General features: G+C 33.4%; 1 protein-coding gene across 1 annotated transcript; it reads left to right on the top strand.

Annotated features, from left to right (window-relative positions):
- The first annotated feature begins 4,903 nt into the window (after positions 1–4,903).
- LOC105250543 lies at positions 4,904–15,912 on the top strand. The gene is made up of 13 exons (XM_011256707.3): positions 4,904–6,667; positions 7,063–7,251; positions 7,504–7,739; positions 8,047–8,258; positions 8,333–8,409; positions 8,492–8,688; positions 8,774–8,934; positions 10,321–10,489; positions 10,554–10,747; positions 11,419–11,548; positions 11,662–11,851; positions 11,939–12,081; positions 12,313–15,912. The coding sequence occupies exons 1-13, from the start codon at positions 5,224–5,226 to the stop codon at positions 14,368–14,370; spliced, it is 5,400 nt and encodes a 1,799-aa protein (XP_011255009.3). The 5' UTR covers positions 4,904–5,223; the 3' UTR covers positions 14,371–15,912.
- Positions 15,913–20,743: the final 4,831 nt, after the last annotated feature.

Raw genomic sequence — 20,743 nt, 5'->3', positions numbered from 1 at the left:
GTAATAAATTGCATTAATACAAAAAGTTTTATGTTTCTTTCTCTAAAATAACAATCAAATCGAGAATTGTGTACGATTTTTCACTTCAAATTCTGTGTCAAGCCAATAGGCAAATATTTTTTAATTCTAAAAATACAATACCTGATTAAAATCATTTTATCTCTTTATTAATATAAACGGTTATATAATGACTTGTAACATGCTAAATATAAACCATTCTACTTATTTTCGTGTGCATGCAATATGTACAAAAGTTTGCAATAATAAAAAACTATGTAATTACTCTAGAAGTTAATTAAAAAATTATTGACAAATACAACTTTTATCTTTCAAATTTAATGATAATTTGTAGACATTGAAATTGAAATTATCTTACGTAGGTTAATAGACAACTGCTGATAACTTGACGACTATTGATCGTACTGGCTGTTACTAAAGCGACTGAATTTTGTAGGAAATGTTTCATGCTTTGTACAATACGCGGTGGATTTTTCTGAATATACATATATATTATATATATTATATTATTATATATAATATATTATATATTCATATTATATATTATATTATTCACTCATTAGCATTTCCATTCTGATGCAACTTACAGCAAATGAAAAGCGCAAGTTATAGTATGATTAATATTATAAATAAATATTAATTATAATAACATATGATAATAAAACTGCACAGGACCAAATTATTATAAACAAGAAATGAGAGTTCTTTCTATATCATTATATCTTTCTATATCATTAGAGTTGAGTGTGTCTATATTATTGCGATTGTGCTAGTATATCTTTAATTTTTATTTTTTTTTATATTCTATATATTTTATTTTTTATTATATTCTATAAGTCCATCATAGCTTCCATATCATTTCATTACATTATTCATTTATTTGTGAAATCACTTTTTTCACTATTTTTTAAAATGCAACAAATATAAATTAAATAAAATTGATATAAAATAAATGAAATGGAACTCGCTGTTTCTTTTCTTCTCTCCTATTGTTTACTTATAATAATATTAATAAATTGATAAATATTTCGGCATGTAATCGCGTACATATCTATTCATCGCTATTTCTAACAACGGATCTACAGTTTTTTTTACATATTTTCTGAAATTCGGAACTATTTTGTATCGTATTAGATTTTAGCTCAATGAAACAAGTTGCGGTTCTCGCTAGTAAATTTGGCAACGAAGTTCGACGGACTCTTCATTGTCGGTATATTGATCTGCAAATTGCTAAATTAACCGTTGTTAGTTGGTTAGTTTAGTACAAGATTCAATAAATAATGATAAAAGTATTATCATGTTTTAGTATTTAGAGTTTGTTTAAAGATTTATGTATTAAAATATTTTATTTTTTTTACGGTAATTTTAATTTGGAGATCTATATTAAAGTATTTTATTTCTTTTACGAGAATTTCTTTTTATATTTTACTAATTTAATTGGTTTAAAACAACCTTAATATTTTGTGGGTTTTATGCCACGTGTTTAATTTTTAAATTAATTTAAATAACTTTATTTTATATTAATTGAATTTACTCATATTTAAGTAAAATTTTAAAATTTCAAGAAAAAAAATTTATTTGGATTAACTATTTAGTTTTTATAATTGGACAGAATGAGGAAAATTCTTTATTTTAAAATAGATGCTTAGATTATATAGATAATAGATTTTGAATTTGATATCTAAAATTTTTTATTTTAAATATATTATATACATTTTTACTAATTATTTATTAAAATCAAAAATTAAAATCTTTTTTGAAAAATTTAATTGATAATTTAAATTAATTTGTTGTCAGACTGCTTGTAACTCAATCTTGTTCTGAAAATTGCTTTGAATAATACATACAACATTAAGATTTAAGAATTAAATGATAAATTTTTTTTAATTCAAATAAATTACTATTATATATTATCAATGATATATTATATGATATGATATCTTATATGATATGTTAATTTCCAAGTTAAAATTTTAATTTAGCTTGCAAAACATTTCTTTTTAAAAGATTAAGTTTGGAATGGAAATAAGGTATAATAATACAATTACATGATCATTTCTAAATTATTAATTATATATTTATTGCTTTATATTTTTATCATTAATTATATTTTATATTTTTCTTATATAAAAGAGATGTTCTCTCTCTCTCTCTCTCTCTCTCTCTCTCTCTCTTCATCTATTTCTCTTTTTCTTTGTGTTAAAAATATTGTGTCAAGAGAGAAAAATGTATAAGAAATAATATATGAGGTATTTTAAATCTTTCTGACACTTTTGTGAATCAAATCAAATGTCGGATTTCATGTCGGTCAGTTTGAGCTTTGTGCGCAATTTTCGCCACTGTTGTCAGTTGATATTCAGTAAATTCACGGTAAGCGGATCAGCATGTTCGTTTACCACGATGCCGTGATCTAACTAGGACTATGAATAAATAATTGCAATCACCAAGTGTAATTGTGTTCATTTGAATACAATTACCGTTCCAAAAGTCGCATTAAAATGTTATTATATTTTGACGTTTAAGGAATTGAGAATTATTATTACGTTTGATTACAATTATAAGAACAAAAAAGGAAATGAATAAAAATGAACGTGTCGAATAATTGCCGTAAAGATTTTGAAACATACAAATTATTAAATTTAATAATATTGCAAATAATGATTTATTAAAGTTAAAAGTGAAGTAGAATTTTTATTTTAAAAATATGAACACACATTTTTGCATGCTTCTTATCATATATAAAACTAGAATATCAACCCGATATTTATTTCACACGTATTAGGTTTATAAAAATACAAATACTATATGTATTAAAAATCTTTCAATTTTATAATGAAAATAATTAAATGTTGATTTGATTATATTTATTTATTTTTTTTATATGTGAGAATAAATTCCGAATTATAAAGACTGTCTAGACATGTTTCTTCGCGAAATATCCCCATAGTTGAGAGATATGCGAATAATTATAAGCCATATAAGAAATGCAATATTGTACACTTTTACATAAAACCAATACAAACAAATCTGATTTTTGGATTAACGTTTTATATGAAGTTATTTTCTTTTAATCAAATAAGGAGAAAAGATACCTCTTTTTTTCTCTAATAATGATATTCGCAGCGTTCTGATTAGATATAAAATCAAGCAATTTAATATTTCTATAGATTCAAATAGCTAAATATATACATATATGTATAACTTAAAATAACAACAAATTAATTTAAATAATTTTTATTGTTTTCTTTCTCTTGACACGATACATTATTCTTTATTGAAATTTAATATTAATGATTTTGGTACATTATGTATCTAAATATATAACATATATGTTACATAATTAAATATAAAATATTGATACAATTGGTCATATAATTGATTACAAAATATAATTATCAACTCAATCAGATTAAGTTTTTATATTATTTAATAGAAATTTATGTTGCATTAAAACATAATGTAATTAAATTAGAATAAAATTGTGTTAAAGAATTCTTATTATTAAAAATGATATAGTAATGTTATAATCATACACAATTTATAACAAATGAATGATGTAAAGTTTTAAATCCAAGGACATATATAAATTTTCGTAGATTTAATCGGATTCTTAATAGTTTATATTTGTGACTGTTATACAAATAATTTTCCAGATTTTTCGCAAATATGGTGTGCTAAATTTACAGAAATATATTTATAGAAATACATCGATAGTTGCAAGTTAGACACTCGAAGGTAAGATATCTTTACAATCTGAAAATGTTTGCCATAACATAAGTTTTACAATATCATTCACATATATATTTTATCAATTCTTGGAGGTTTTAGAAACTATATTTTATAAATTAAAAATTATCATTGAAAATTGGAAAAACTATATACATAAACATCCACATTCTGCACATTAAATTAATTATATATATATATATATATATATATATATATATATATAATTAATATTCTATTTGCCAAAATAATAGATTTTTCTTTTGAAATATGTTTTCCTATTTGTTCGATTTAAATCGTTAAAATTATAACTGATATTTACTGTTAGTAGTGTCTGCTTAATGTACTGTGTTCAATATTTATTTTAATGTTTGCCAATGTTATTGAATTTCATTTCGAAGTGTTGGATACATTTATATATACAAATAATTGAAAATATAATAAAGATGTGAAATAATCATATTATACATTTTAATTATGTGATTACTCATTTATTCCATTAATTATTAAAAAGATCAAAACTGATATAATTTGAATATTAGAATCTTTAATATACTAGTATAAATTAGTATTTTCCCTGATATAATACTTGAATTTTTTTTTATGCATTCGTGGTAAATTATATTTTGCTATAAATCAATATTATTATTGTATGCCATACATTCTGATAAGCTATCAGAAGAATGTAAGCTATCGTTATTATCATAATAAACATTTCTTCAAGGTTTATAGACTACGTATTTTTTTTTCGTAAAAAGATAATATTTACAAATATATTATAGTTCAAAAATTATTGCAAAACGTTTCTCGATGACATTCACTACCGTCTTGCTACAAAGTTATTGAAATTTATAGCAGCGAATCAAAATTCTCTTACAAATTCTGTTGTCGCCTAAATTCTAAAAATTATGAAACAATAAAGCTCACTCTCGCGTGGCTACCAAACGTAAAGTCGAAGACCCGCGGACACACGCGGAATTACAAAGTGAAAATTCACGCTGTAAGTTTCCCTATATATCTTGCGTAACGAAAGATTCGTATCAGCCGGTTCCCGGGGTAGAATCGACGCAGTCGCAGCTGCGACGTGGAAGAGGCTGCTTCTGCCGCCGCCACGGCGGTGGTCGACTGCCTCGAAAACTTGATGCTAAATAAAACTCTTAGCTGCTTGGGCCGATGCCATGCGCTCTAATTTCCCCGAAGGCACGACCGGCTGTGGACGTGGTGGCCCGGGATCTTGCCACGTCGGAGGGTGATCAGCGCGATATCGTCGATAATTCGCGGCCGATTCTTCTCTCGCGATCGTGAAAGGGAGAGCGGTGGATCTGAGGAGACGCGGGACATCAAACGGGCTCTTCGAAGGCAAGTTGCTGCTGTACGTCAACCGACAGCTGACGTCGTCGTCATCGTCGTCATCGCCGTAGATCGAGCCTCGCGAGCGGCGTCCAAGCTTCGCCATTTCCATGCGAAGGTCGTCTTATCATGGCTGTCGCCCTTCCGGGCAAGTTCGCTGTCGCGCTACTGGCTTTGATCGTATTACTCTACGCCACCTGCTACGGCTTCCGAATACGCGATATCGCGCCGCAAACGCCGCACTCGGTCTGCGTTCCAACGCACGACAGAGCCTGCCCGGACAAAACGACAACGACCGGGAAACCGGTGCACTTGGCTCGAAAATGGCACGAGGGCATAACATCGCGAACTACCGCTGCTGACCGGAAACCACCTGCCGAGTCAACGTCAGACATTGGAACGGAGAAAATTCGAACCACGGAACGTCCGAGAGACAAGGATGCGATCAGATTTGCATCGAAAAAGTACAAGGCTGAAAGTGTCGAAGTTGACGATGATGAAGATGTGGAGGTGGAGGAGGATGAAGAATCGAGGGAGGATTTTGAGAGAGATCGTACAGATAGGATAGATGAGGACGATGTAACCGAGACTGAACTATCGGATCGAGATGCTAAAAGTAAACAAGACAAATTGGATAAAACTGTTGTTCGCGAAGACGATAATGAAAGTGATGATGATGATGATGATGATGATGATGATGATGATGATGATGATGATGATGATGATAATGATGATAATGATGATGATGATGATGATGATAACGACGACGATGACGACGACGACGACGTAGATGACGATGACGATGACGATGATGATGAAGATGAGAAAAAGATCCTTAAGAAAACTTCAAAAATACGAATGGAAGAAACTAAAATACAAGTTAAAACTAAATCAAGGAAATATAGTAAAAATATAGTTGACGACGAAGAGGAGGAAGATGATGAACAAGAAGAAGAAAAGAAAGCCAAAGTAGATAGGCGAAAAGTCGTAGAGCCACTTAAAAAACAAGTCGATGTATCACATAAAAAACAAAAAATTCAGGTTCCGCAAAAAGACGAGGATGAAGATGGAAGTAAAGAAGATGATATAAGAGAAACCGTTCCATCACCTAGAAAGTTGGAAAAAGTAAGACTCGCCGATAAAGACAAAACTATTGTACTTAGCAAACGCGATGTGGAGAAGCCAAAACATGAAGATAAAAGACCGACTAATGTCACAAAGCCGGCAGTTGAGAGCGTAAAAAAGACAATCGAAAGAACGAAAAAACTTGAATCAATCGAAAGCACGAGAAAACCTGTCGAGAGCGCGAAGAAATCAATCGAAGTTAGCGAAAAATTATCCGAGAGTAAAAGAAAAATTGAATCGGTCAAGGTTACTCCTGAGCCTAAGACCGAGGTACCTAAAACTGCAACAAAAATAGCAGACGAAAGATCGAAGACGCGCGTGAAACCGGGAACTTCAACACCTGCGCCGAGGATCAAGGAGCAGGCGAAACAAGCAGAGAAGGTGGATGTCAAAAAAGTAACGACAAAAGCAACTTCGAAGCCGTCGATGGAAGTTTCGCAAGTGAAGAGTGAGTATTATGTGAAAATGGTTCAATATGAAAAGCGCGAGTTTATCTAAAGATGTTCATACCGTTTCCAGGTGAATAAGCGCCAATGTGGTAGTATCTTAAGTAATAATCTAACTAAAGCAATATCCAACAGAGCCTGTAATCTTATTGTTTTTCGCTGAATTTTCCTCTGCTACAGAAATTTTTGCTTGTTTTTCTTGAAATAATTGGAAAAATTTTTCAGTTTTTTTCGCGCGCCGAATAGCTTTTTTTCTTTATAAAAGTAATACCTTGATAGTACAAATATATTATAAGTACTATGTGTTTTTAAGAGCGTATTTGAAAGTAGGTAGAATCGCGTTTCAACTTTTCGAAGTGATTCGTTGTAAGAAATTTTAATTGATTAATACTTTTAGAGCAAGAAACAAAGCCAACACCGAAGAAACGTACAGACGCATCTGTCACATTGTCCGAACTGAATGATGCAATTCTGCGTGTGCCGACCTTCGTGCCAAATTTTACGAATGTTGAAAGCCTCGAGTGTCAGCAACACGGCAAGATATTCCTGCGACAATTGAGAGGTTACAAGTTGTGGGCGCTGCAAAGTGAGTCGATTGACAGAAATAACTGTTCATTCTATTTTCGCATTGACGAGCCAAAGTCATTATTATCACTTTAGCCAGGAGATATTCAGTATTTAATTCAATAATTATTTTTTTGAGAAGAAACATGCATATTAACGAAACTCTTTTTAATCTCAAAAGTCTCAATTACGTTTATTTTATAATGCTTGAATGTTTTTGATTGTAAACAAAATGCGTTTTATTGGATCTAAAAGAGAGCTATCTTGCTTCTAGTGTTGGATGCGAGCGCAAAGATTCCCTCGGGCTTGTTACGAGGAAACGTGAATCAGCTCGGGGATTACGATCAATGTTTGGGTGTGTTGGCATATGTTAAAGTAGATGAGAGAACGATAAGAATTCAAGGGAAATATTGCTTGGCTACTATGGACCTGCACGCTTCCCATCCAGACATGAGGCTGCCGGTCAATTTAATGCAGGGGCGCGCTTTTATACGAGCAAGCATGCACGACGTAAGAGATCTTGCAAGTCGAAATAAGCAATGAAAAATTATACATTGTCAATCTGCATTTTTTTACAAAATTCTCAGATGGATTAAAAAAAATAGAATAGTACTAATATATACAAAATAACACTATAAATAAAATACAATATAAATTTATTTCATGAATTTCTGAGAAATAAAATCAGAGAAGTTTGCTCTCTGAATCTATTTCTCTTCATTTTTCGTTAAAACAATCAGATAGACATGTGACATTTAATTTGAGCGGGAGTTGTTTTTAAATTGGAAGCTTTTTAGCGATCCATTGAATGTTGCAGCCAGGTCATTTCATTCCGAAATTTACTACAATCAATTGGGCGCTCTGTCTACCTGCGGCGTGTTCCGCTAAGGACGCCGAACGTGCGTTAGAAAGTGCCTTAGAGGATTACAATGGAACTGTTGGAATTAGATTTACGGTGGACGTCGATCCTAATATGTGTTACGTGAAACAAAAGCCTCAAACTTATTCGAAGGAAACGATCGGCGTTTTGTACGTTTTCTTTTCCATTGTATTTTAAAGAAGTAGTAATCAATAAACTTTACGTGTGTTATTTTTTTGAATAGATATTTTTACGCAATGGTCGTTTGTCTCGTTATCGTGGCAACTGTGAGGGATTATTTCGTGGAAACGCAAGGAAAAGGTAGGTAGTTTCGATAAATTACGAGATTCGAGCATATTTTAATCCAGCAGCGCGATTGTGCGTAATAATGTCTCTTTCGCAGGAAATTATTCTGAGAGGATAATCATGTCATTTTCCTTACGGAGGACGGTTAAAGCCTTATTCAAGGACGGTGCGGACGGTGCGGATATTACCTGCGTTCACGGAATAAGAACGCTGGCCACGATCGCTCTTTACATTGCTCACCAGCTTGTAGCAATCGCCCGAATACCGTTTAGTAATCGTGCTTCTCTTACCGAGGTAAGATCTTTGGGCGAAAAATCGTCGCTTTGCGTTTTATCACAAATTGACGTCGCATCAATGTTAAATGATGTTTAAACGTTAGATCGCTAACAACCCAGCAAGCTCTATTTTGCGAGTATCCTTGGTTTACACGGATGCGTTTCTGCTGCTGAGCGGTCTTCTGACCGCTTACAATATGGCGGAGGAACTGAAAATTCGCGGTGAGATTCGCTGGTTCTGCCGCTTCATCGCCAGATTTATCAGGCACGTTCTACCTATTAGAAAAACATAATTCTTCGATCGTGTGAAAACAATGTAATTAAGGTGTTATACCTAGTCAGCAAGTCGAAAAAAACGTATTTTTGGGGAATTTAAGAAAAACTGTTAGATATTTTTATGTCATCGATTCTTTATCATAATATATATCTATCAAAGAAGTTTTCATAATTTTTTCAATTAAAAATATCGAGAAATGTAGACACAGTACACAGCAAAAAATTTTGTATTAAATTTAACATATTTCACATGTCCCAATTTATCCACTCTAATTTTAATGTTAATTTAACAAAAGGCAAGTATGTAAATAAATAACAAGTAATATATTTAAAAATTAACACAAAAGTGTAACACTTAAACTTTATCTGGAAATAAAGTTTATGTTAAATTAACATATTTATAATGTTAAATTTAATTAAAAGAAAATGTTATTCTTACATTTTTATGATAAATAACAGAAGAGATATGTCGATTTAACATATGGAAACAATTATAGAGAAAAAAATAACACAACTTATCTGTTCATTTTAACATATAACATATTTCATCAAAAATTCCTGCGTTTACATATTATTACATTTACATTAATTGTGTTGTTTTAATTCTTAGAAACAGTGAATATTAACTCAATACAGAAATGTCAAAATAACGCAATGATAATATGTTACATTAATATAAGAGTATATTAAAAATTTAACACAAAAATTTTTACACGAGAAAATTTTAACAGAAATACAAAATGTTTTTTACCGTGTAATTATTTTTCAGAGACATCTTTTTTCGAAGGCGCTTGGAGGTGAGCAAGATTGCTCCAAGCTGGATCATCTGAAATAAAAAATTCAAAAGGATTTAGCTTTCGTATGAATTGATCTAGTTGATGAACGAAGGGATTTTGATGAAACCTTTTTTTTTATTAACAAAAGAACAAAAAGTTTTAACACGAAAAATTCGTATTTTTGCGTCAAACGTCTGTCACATTGTCAAAAATCGATTTTTTGTAAAATCCTTCGTTCATCGACTAGATCAATTCATACGAAAGCTAAATCCTTTTGAATTTTTCAGATGATCCAGCTCCGAGCAATCTTGCTCACCGCCAAGCGCCTTCGAAAAAAGATGTCTCTGGAAAATATCTACCGTGCCTACATTTCTCGATATTTTTAATGGAAAAAATTATAAAAAATTCTTTGATAAATATAAAAAATTCTTTGATAAATTATAAAAAATTTTTTGATAAATATATATTATGATAAAGAATCGATGAAATAAAAATACCTAACAGTTTTTTTTTAAATTCCCCAAAAATACATTTTTTTCGACTTGCTGACTAAGTATAACCCCTTAATATAAATTAATTTACATCATCGATCTTCACAGACTTTCACCGGCGTTGCTCGCGGTGGTGTTTTGGTACGCGTTCGTGATGGAACATGTGGGTTCAGGTCCGCAATGGAACAGTATCATCACCGCGAACGCGGAGCTCTGCAAGCACAACGCCTGGACAAATCTATTATACGTGCAGAACTTCTTTCCGTTCGAGGAGATGGTGAGTCGTGCGAGAGGAGACAGACGATGGACTCGAATCCATTGATGGAACGTATCGTTTGCAGTGCGCCACGCATACGCATCAGCTGGCCCTGGATATGCAGCTGTCACTCTTGGCGCCTATCTTGGTCTTCTTCCTGCAGTACAAGCTCCTCGTCGGTGTCCTCTTGATAACCTTCCTCGTTCTATTGTCCGCCACTCTACGATACATAGCGACAATGAGCAATTATCTGTCTCTCGTCATCTTTCACGGGATGTCGTGAGTACATTTTTGAATATCTTGATATCGTACACGATAAAAAATAAAATGTTAATTATAACATTTTTCACATGTCCCAGAAAGTCCATTCTAAATTTTAAGTTAAAATAACTCATTCGTATGTTACTTATTGACAAACTAAAAATGTGAAATAATTGACACAATACTTTACATTTATTTTTGTTATTGTGACTTTAAGTAATGTAAAAATAACATACAAATTAATTAAAAATTACATGAAGAAATAGTTGCAATAACTCAATAAGAATTGTTGTAGGACATTAACATATAATAATAATTATTTTAACTTAAATGATTTGCAATAGAAACATTTGATTTTAGTAAATTTGATTATTTTGTATGTCAAAGATTATTTGAAGATTTACTTTAACTTTTCTTAGAATGTTAAACTGATTTTGAGACATGTTGATTGTTTAAAATAATTATGTTAAAAATAATATCCTATTTCTAAGAGACATATACAAAGTGTTAAGTTATGAAGTTGACATAGATGTAACACATGAAAACGTTATAAAAATAATAACATATATGTTGTATGTTAATTTTACATTAAATTACTAGTCAAAAAGTGGTAACAAGAAAATGTTAACATATGGGTGCACAATTTTTTACTGTGTATTGTCGTACATTAAATATATTCTCGACCGCAGGTTAAAGCGTCTCTACAAGACTGCTAATCTTACTTACGCGTTGCCGCTGCACAGAGCAACACCATACGTTTTCGGTGTCGGCCTCGGCGTGTTGTTACATTATACCGGGAAGAATGTCAAAATTCACAAGGTATTATTTTTTCATGAGTATTTACCTTTCTACTATTTTTTCTTCTTCTTTTACTATTCTACTATTCTTTCTTCGTGATGGTGCATGATCACGTGACAACGTTCTATTTATAGGCGTTGGTGATCTTGGGTTGGTCGATTGCAACACTTCTAGGTTCATGGTCATTATTTTCACCCTGGCATCAGGCCAGACGAGATTACGTGTACAATGTCGAAGAAGCCGCTCATTATGCAGTAATCGGACCAGTATTGTGGGCCACGGCTTTATGCTGGTCAATATTCGCCTGCTTCACTGAACATGGAGGTTGTAATAAGTGATTGATTACAAACTCGTGTCGGAAATTGATGAAAATGTAATGGAATATTGACGGAATGATTACTTACTTCGTAGGTGTCGTTAACAATTTCCTCTCCAACTATTGGTTCAAGATCTTCAGCAGGCTATCGTACGCCATATACCTAACGCAATTCGCGGTATTTTTCTACAATGTCGGGACCACGAGATTTTCCTCGGAATTTCAACCTCTTAAAGCAGTAAGTCGCGCTGGCAAAGCAAGGAAACCTTATTTCATTAAGCTTGTAGCTTTTCATATATTTAGCTCTAAATGTGTCTCTCTGATTATGTCATTAAAATGTTATTAGAGCTTTTGTATTCTGCCTATGACTAGAAATATATATCCCAGATGTCAACTTTAGAATCAGATAGTCACATTTAGAGTCGTTCGATATACGATAGACATATGAATGAATACATTACTCTTACAGATTGATCCTCTGGAAGTAGTGATAGTAATAGCTGCGTCAGTTGTTTTGACGTTACTCTTTGATCTTCCGATGCAGGAGGTGAAGAGTGTCATTATGGAAAGCACGGACATTTCGATACTCGAAGATTCCAAAGAAGAAAAGACAAGTATAAGCGAGGATAAAAGCTTTGCTGAATTGGCGGAAGTCGCCAAAGGGCCGGTTGAGCAAGCAAACGTTTTCGAGGATGACGAGATCGCGTCTACCGGGTGGGATTGGCAGAAGGATATAGCTCACGGTGCGGTTGTGGCCGAAGGACACGACACAGAAGACGAGACGGTAAATGTACCGATATTAAAGAAAGTGAATGGAAGACGAATGTCGTTTATCGATCATGAAACGCACGATTCCGACGAAATGTCGAGTAAAGATCGAGCCACAGTATTTACTAGAAGACCATCCAAAGATACGGAAGAGTACGTGGTACGAGGCAAAAGAGGCATAAATAGTCAGAGATACGCAACGGATGACTCTGAAGAAGAAACTATCGAATTTCTGAGAAGTCAACGAGAGCACGAGACCGCTCAACGTAGGCGTTCGCTATCGAGAACCAAAGATAGCAAGAAATTGACATCGAGAGAGAGCGAAAGTGAGGAAGAGCGGCAGCGCAAGAGAAAAAGCAACGACGATTTGCGACAATTTGGGAGATCTGAATCCAAAGAAAAGGCGTCGACCAAGCAAGTGGACGACTATCGTTCTTGGGAATTCGTCGGAAAGGAGGGCCTCTCTGCAAAAGAACAATACGAAACAATACCGCGACAAACGAAAGCACCTCTCGCAAAATCAGCAGACGTCGCGAAAAAAATACTGTCTTCTGAAAGCGAAGAGGAGCCATCGATTCGAGGAACGCAGCTGGAACGCGTTCCAAGTTCCGAGACGAAAACGAGCGACGAGGAGGACTGGGAACACGAATTGAGGATACGAAGAAAACAGTTTATGGAACAGTTGGTCACTCAGAAGCGAGAATCGCTGTCCGAGGAGAGAAGCGAACCTGAGGCGGAACCCTTGAAACGTAGATCCTCCGCGGAGGGCAGGATAGCGTTGCTGAGCGACGATGTCTCCGGTGAAGACAACATGGACTCGTGGACCGTTAGCGTTGGAGCGCGAATTGAACTGCTCGAACCCCAGGAGCCGAGCGAGCCCGAGGATGACGGTATTTACATGCGCCGGAGGGAATATCGCGAGCAAGGTCCGCCTTCGCGAGAGGCGAGCTTGAGCGAGGGAGAAAGTAGTCAAGATAATTCGCGAAGGCAATCGTACACCAGTGGTAGCCAGAAGACATCCCTGGAAGAAGAGGATGACGCTAACAACCACAATTTTGTCCTGACTAAGGAAAGCAAGAGGGAATCTCTGCAGGATCTGTCAAAATTGTCGCAGGAAGAATTGACGAGCGCTGGATGGAACGTGGTGAAAAAAGACGATGATCCTTCAACAAAGTCGACATCAACTGGATTATTTAAGCGGGAATCCATCGTGAAGAGTCAGGCCAGCGAGGAGGATCCCGAGTATCTCCTACCGGAAAGACCCAAGCTGGTCCAGCAAGAGCGGGAACATCCTTTCAAGAAGGCCTGGCAGATGCAAAAGTCTCGATCGGAGGAGGAAGGCTCCTCGGCGTACGCTATAAAGGATCCCAAGGAGCAGCCATCAGAGACCAAACAGACGACGAAGGAGACGTCGATCAAACGCGAACACAGCGGCGAACAATCCGAGGACACCGAGTCGCTCGCCGACGAAGAAGCCGCGTTGCTGCGTGGCAAGAGTACCGACACAGAAGAAAACAGAACCAGTTCGAAATCCGGCACGGAGGAGAGGGATTCCGTCTCGACGGAATACAGCAAAGACACTCGCGACTCAGATTATAGGCAGAGCTCTAAATCTGAGACCGACGACGATTCGGGAAGATTTAATTGGCCTAGCGAGGAGGCAGAGGAAGAGGACGAGGAGGAGGAAGAAATTTACAGGACCGACTGGAAGAGGAAGTCGGAGGACGCGGATTGGGACTGGGAACGGGAGGAAACTTGACGAAAATGATTTTAGATAATTGCGTACGAAAGTGACCGTACTTTACCTTCAAGTTTGGCCGAAGGTAAGGATGAGGGAAAAAGCGAAACGATCGAATCGTAGCGCTCGAAGCAACGAGTGCTTGCGCGAGAAAAAAGATACGAGGATGAAAAAATCGATCGAGATTTATATATTTAATCCTTATAAGTTAATAAATTAAAAAAAAATATATTTGCGCTGCACACATATCTCTTCTTCGCATTATTTTGATGAGTATACTGCTTCTTATGTATATTGCGTGTTCGTTATGTACAAAGCGTTTTCTGGATTTAAAATCACGAATTATCTCTTTTCTTGCTTCCGGTTCTGAAGCGAGCAAGTTTCAAATTTTATGCCGGAAATAAAAATATAAAAGAGAACTACTTTGTAAGGTGAGCGAAACTACTTTGTAAATCGCGTTCACGATTGTTTTCGGAAAATCTTCTGATCGAATAATACTGCATTGATTTCTACCTGCATTCTGTCATCGAAATCATTTTATGACGTTCGTTTTTCTGAGAGGAAAAAAATGAAGGTGAATTCTTATACATACATGTATATATACAGAAATATATCGACTCTATCTCCTCTTTCTCTCTTTAATATAAATAATAATAACGATATATATGTAACGATAATATTTATTATGCATATACCGCTTCGCAAGAATATCCGTTCGAGGCTGAAATTGGCGATTCGAACACTATTGATAATAAGACCCGCCGAAAGTGAGCATTATATGCGACAATATAATCTCCAACTAAAAAAAGATAATATTTTTTATCTATTTTTATCAGTTAGATTTTATCGAGTATATCAGATATATGATGATTGTGCGTGTGTATGTGTGTATATATGTAATATCAACCAATTTAAAGTTACCTAGATGTTGAGGCGATCGTATAATCGCTATGATGTGCAATTCGATGAGACCACTTACTAAATACGCAAAATATGTCAATCGGCTGAGAACAATAAACACACTATATTTTAAAAAATTTTTCACTTATCCTGAAATCAAGAAGATCAACATATATTTAAATCTATTAATTAACACATATTTTAATCCTTAGTTGAAACAAGTATATACTTTCATTATTGGTGACGCAATTAGAATTATCTTGATACCGATACACCAAAAAAATCGAGGAGAATATATGATGACTGCCTCGATGATAGTAAAGTCCTTTCTTATATTATAAAATATGATAATAGAGAACATGGATACTAGTAACAACAGTGTCGCAAATAATCACTCCAATTTGACCATTTCTTTCATATGAAAAAATTCACATTATAATGGAATAATTTTATAAACACTCTGATCAATCTACGTATCTAATTATTTGTTTTTTAATTCGTCAATATGTATTTGAATTAACATACAATACAAAGTGTTCGTGATGATCCTGTATATTAAACAAAAAAATTAATTAAAAATTATCCTTGATAAACGATGTCATTTAAATTTGATAAACAATGTATAGCCAAATGCAAGACCAATAAAAATGCAATACGATTTGACTCTAATATGAGTTTTAATGCGTTCATAAAGAAATCGTTGCGATGTCTTTAATTTTACTGCACATTTAATAAAATTATTTATAGACTAAGATATTAAAATTGTTAATATGTATAAAAAAAATTAAATGAATAATATAATCATATAAATGCATAATTTCATTTTATAATTATTTGTTACATAAGTAGCATAATTAAGTGGCTTGAAAATACTTACGATAATGATAGTTAACTAGAATTTTGCAAAAAATTTTATTTTGAACTTTGACATTAATATTAAGTTTTTCAAATTAATATTTAATTCTTATCATTCGAAATTAATATTAGGTTTTCGAATATACTGCGAATAAATCATAAATGTTGGATCCAAATTGAGAAGCGTTATCGTGAATATTGCTATTGAGATCGCTATCGCATCGATAAGCAACCACTTTCCAATTTTACGCCATCTCTACAGGGAATATATGATCAGTGACGAGAATATGAAAAGCTGCGTATCCGCGGCGAGGTACCACGATTGGAACATGCATCAAATCATAAAAGATAATCGTGTGAAAAAAAAATAGCCGAAAATGACCGTTTATCAGTATCACATAAATTATCAGTATCATATAAATTACAAGCTTTTAAATTCTATAAATCCGTATAAATGTATGCAATAAACAAATGAGGAAATTTTTTTGAATAAAAGGAAGATTATTATTCAGAATTCAAATAATAATTATAATAAATGAAATAATGAAATAATATTAAAATAATAAAATAAAATTTAAATAACAATTATAAATAAAATAATAATTATAATATTTGTAAAAATTAATAAATTACAAATAATATGTCATGTAAACTTTTACGAAGAGTTTTTATTGTAAAATACGTTTTATATGCATGTTATATGCATTTCTTCTTGAAATTATGTTTAAAAATAATTTTTGATATAAATATGAAATATTTCTAATTCGCGATGAACCTGAAGGATCTATCAGTTTATCTGTGTTTACGTAATTGTTAATGTACAGAAGATTGGTTCACGGTGATGCCAAAACATTTTTTTCGTGTCGAATTCTGAATTAAAATGGACCTTGATTAAGCCACGTTAACCACGTGACCGATTATTGCAGAATACACTGGTGTTAATCTAAATTGAGAAAGTAGATCAATATATGTAAAAATAATTAATTTATTATTTTTATTAATCTCAAAATATTCAAACATTAAAAAAATTAAACATTAAAAAAATTATAAATTATAAATTTTGTTTTGTTTATAAGTTTTGTTAAGTTTTAATATGATGCGTGCCTAATATAACGTATACTGTATAAGAAAAGTAGATTCTGAACTGATTTCTTCTTGACCAGTTCCTGAAGAAATATTCTGCAGGAAAGGAAATCGCTCGATGAATAGGAGAAACGTATCGACTAAGAAAGGATTATTGAGGATAATTCTCAATCTTGGTCACTCCCTATTAAAAGAATAATATAATATCTTTAATATCAATGTATGTGTATGTGTTCATGTATGTATAATGTATTATTTAAATACTTTTTCCAAAAATTTCTTATTAAGCATCAGACCACTTATAACAAACATATATCCTGCAATGAACACAAATTTGATAAGCATATGCCCTGCAATGAACACAAATTTGATGGAAACAAATTTTACACAAGAAATACATTCCAGATGCAAGTCGTTGACATATGACGTCACGAAGAGTTTTCTTCAGATTTGACATTAGAAAGAAAGAAATTAGGATATCGGGCAACGTTTCCACTGTGGGTCTCTTGTCATTCTTCTTCGAGTAGATGGCATGAAAGACAGTGCCAGCGAGGATTATTAAAAGCACAATGAACAAGATTATGCATAAGAGAGATATTTTATCCATATAGCTTGATAAGAACCGATGTTCGGTGTTGAAAAAAATATTTCTATAAAATTTTATTTATTAGCTTTTGTGTCAAATTTTCTTATCTATTTAAAAGAATCTCGTAACACGTAATTTCAAGACGAAACATGTAATTTCCAATATGTCGAGAGATTGAAGCTCGCATATAACTCACATGTAAACAATATCCAGCGAAGACGGCTTCGGACTTGTTTCTGTAACATCTTCGACATCTCGATCCTCAGTTTCCGAGGAGAATTGTTGAAAGCCACAGTCGCGACTTATCGAACGACATTCTGAATATTCTTAGCCGTGCATCCGGCAGGTACATCCCAGTACAATTTTTTGATTGGTTCCTGATATCTGTCTTTAACATCTTTAAAAGTCAGTCAGACAGATTCGTTCTTACGAAGATAAATGCATTTCGACTTCACTTAAGCAGTACTATTGGCAGATACTTGCCGACATCTCGTAGTCCAAGTCCATGCATTAGTTAAAGTTGTCCAATTGATAGACAGAACCTACTAGCAAGCCCATTGGAAATTTCTCGGATCGTAAAACTCGCCCATTGCCAGATTTCCTCGATCGATACTATTTCTATTAATTTTATATTCTAAAAATGCTCAAAGTTCAACATTTGATAAACTTTTCGGAATTATGTTGCAATTATTGTTAAAAGTAAACAATACGTATCTTTTAACTTTGTATTATAATAAAGAATTAAAATTAAGATGATTTAGATCTGCATATATAAATTTGTTTCGCTTATGAGATATTTATCTCATTAGAGAATAGAAGATGATTGGGAAAATATACAAATAGAAAACATGCAAAGCATATGCAGTATTTAAAATTCAGTCGATAGTTTTTATTTTTATAGTTAAACTATTCTTATTAGTGCTACGAGAAGTTTGCCATTTAATCTTCACGTTTGTTTTCATTTTTACATCTATTGCAATGCCACTTCTTAAATAAAATCTAAAATTGAATATAATTATATGGAATATATAAAAATCAGATCATTTATAAATCTTACAATTTTCACGATGTCTTTAAAAAAATATCGCAAAACTTATATAAAATAAAATAGCAATAAAAATGAATTTTTCACAAATAAAATAATAATTAATTTTTCATAAATGAAATAAATAATCAATGATATTCTTATCTCTTACATACATACACAAACACACACACACACTCTCTCTCTCTATTTCTGTTTTAACTGTTGTACATTTTACAAAGTACATTAGACAAAGTCTCGTATAAAGAGCTCACTCATTCAGACTGGTGGGCGATTCTCGACCGGACGTCATCCACGCTTTATAGCACTACTGAATTTTACTTCCGTCCTATGATGTTTGTCGTCGTTTATAGTCATCGTATCGGACCGACCGCCGTCATTTGCCTGTCACATGGAGATACGAAAGTAAGCGAAGACTATATCTCCCTCCTCTTTACGCTTTATGCACATTATCGATAACGCGTACATAAACCGATGAAAAGATTGCATACGACCGATGCATATTTCGTGCGTATAATACTCCCACGCGCATGCTTTATTTATATCATGCTTTACATTGAAAGTAATTATTGATTCTCACACTCTTTTTTTCCTCCTTTCTATCCCTCTCTCTTTCCAGATGCACGATATGCTTGGTCTGGACATGTACAGGATACGAAGGTAAACGAACTTTGTGTCGCACGCAAACGCAATTGCTTACCCCTTTGTTTATATCCCATATTATTAAAGTGTCATCCGGATACTTGCCTGCAGTGACGCACCTTATTTTGCGAGTGTTTATACTCATGTGGATTGCCAGTCAAAGATCCAACTAGATAATTCTCTGTCTCTTTAATTTATGAAAATATAAATTAACGTTAAATTTGTTAGGTTGCTCTGTGTGAATATTTTATTCGAGAATTTTTTAATATTTGCAAATTATTTGCGCAAACAATAATTGACATTTAAGTGTTAAGAATTATATATATTTGCGAACATTCTTTCTTTATTTGCTATTCTGCATTTTCTCTGTAATATTAATTTATGGAAATATAAATTAACATTAAGCTCGCTCTTTGAATATGTCCTTGTTCAAAATTTTTTAATATTCGCAAATTATGTGCAGGAACAATATATTCACCTGTGTAAGAATTATATATAACATTTGCGAAAGCTCTTTTAATAAGCTCTTCCCTTTTCATTGCCATAAAGAATTTTGCATTTTCTCTTTAATATTAATTTACGGAAACATTAAGTTTGCCCTTTGAACATCTCCTTGTTTAAAATTTTTAATATTTGCAAATTATTTGCAGAAATAATACTTGCAAATATTTTTTCAACTTTTTACTACTGCAAAGAATTTTGCACTGTCATCTTTATTTAATTTAAACCGCAACTGTAGCAAGTAAACTCAGCAATATTTCGAGCTCTTGTCCGTCTCTCCTGTTAGCATCATCTATGCAAAATATATAAGATCGTTATAATTTTATAGGCGTGGGTAAAAGAATAATAATATATTTATCTCTCGATTTTCATTAAAGTATATTTTGCAGCGCAGAGCCGAGATCCGACATTATCAGGCAGCAAATGTGCAGGAGTCGATATTACGCGACGGGGAATCCTCATGATCGTGAAATATATACGAATATCCGGAGACTCTCTCTCTCTCCCGACGAGTGCTTCCGGTTTCTGCGCTTTCCCGGGTATGAAGCCACAAAATCGCATAGTCAACGTGATCCTGAACGTCCGAGGAATCTGAAACGGTTGGAGCGCGAACGGTACGACCTACCACGGATCACTTCGTACCAATTTGGACTACGATGCTGCCGCGGGATCGTGGCCGCGAGCGAAAGCCCGAAACGGGACCCTTGAAATTCTAGGCTTCAAGATCCCGGGGTTACGAGCCCCGGGTCTTCAGAGAAGCCAAGAATTCGATAGTGGTTCGG

Source organism: Camponotus floridanus, unplaced genomic scaffold (assembly GCF_003227725.1).
Source record: "Camponotus floridanus strain SB8 unplaced genomic scaffold, Cflo_v7.5 scaffold38, whole genome shotgun sequence".
Lineage (NCBI taxonomy): Eukaryota > Metazoa > Arthropoda > Insecta > Hymenoptera > Formicidae > Camponotus > Camponotus floridanus.
This window is presented reverse-complemented; position numbering and strand designations above follow the sequence as displayed.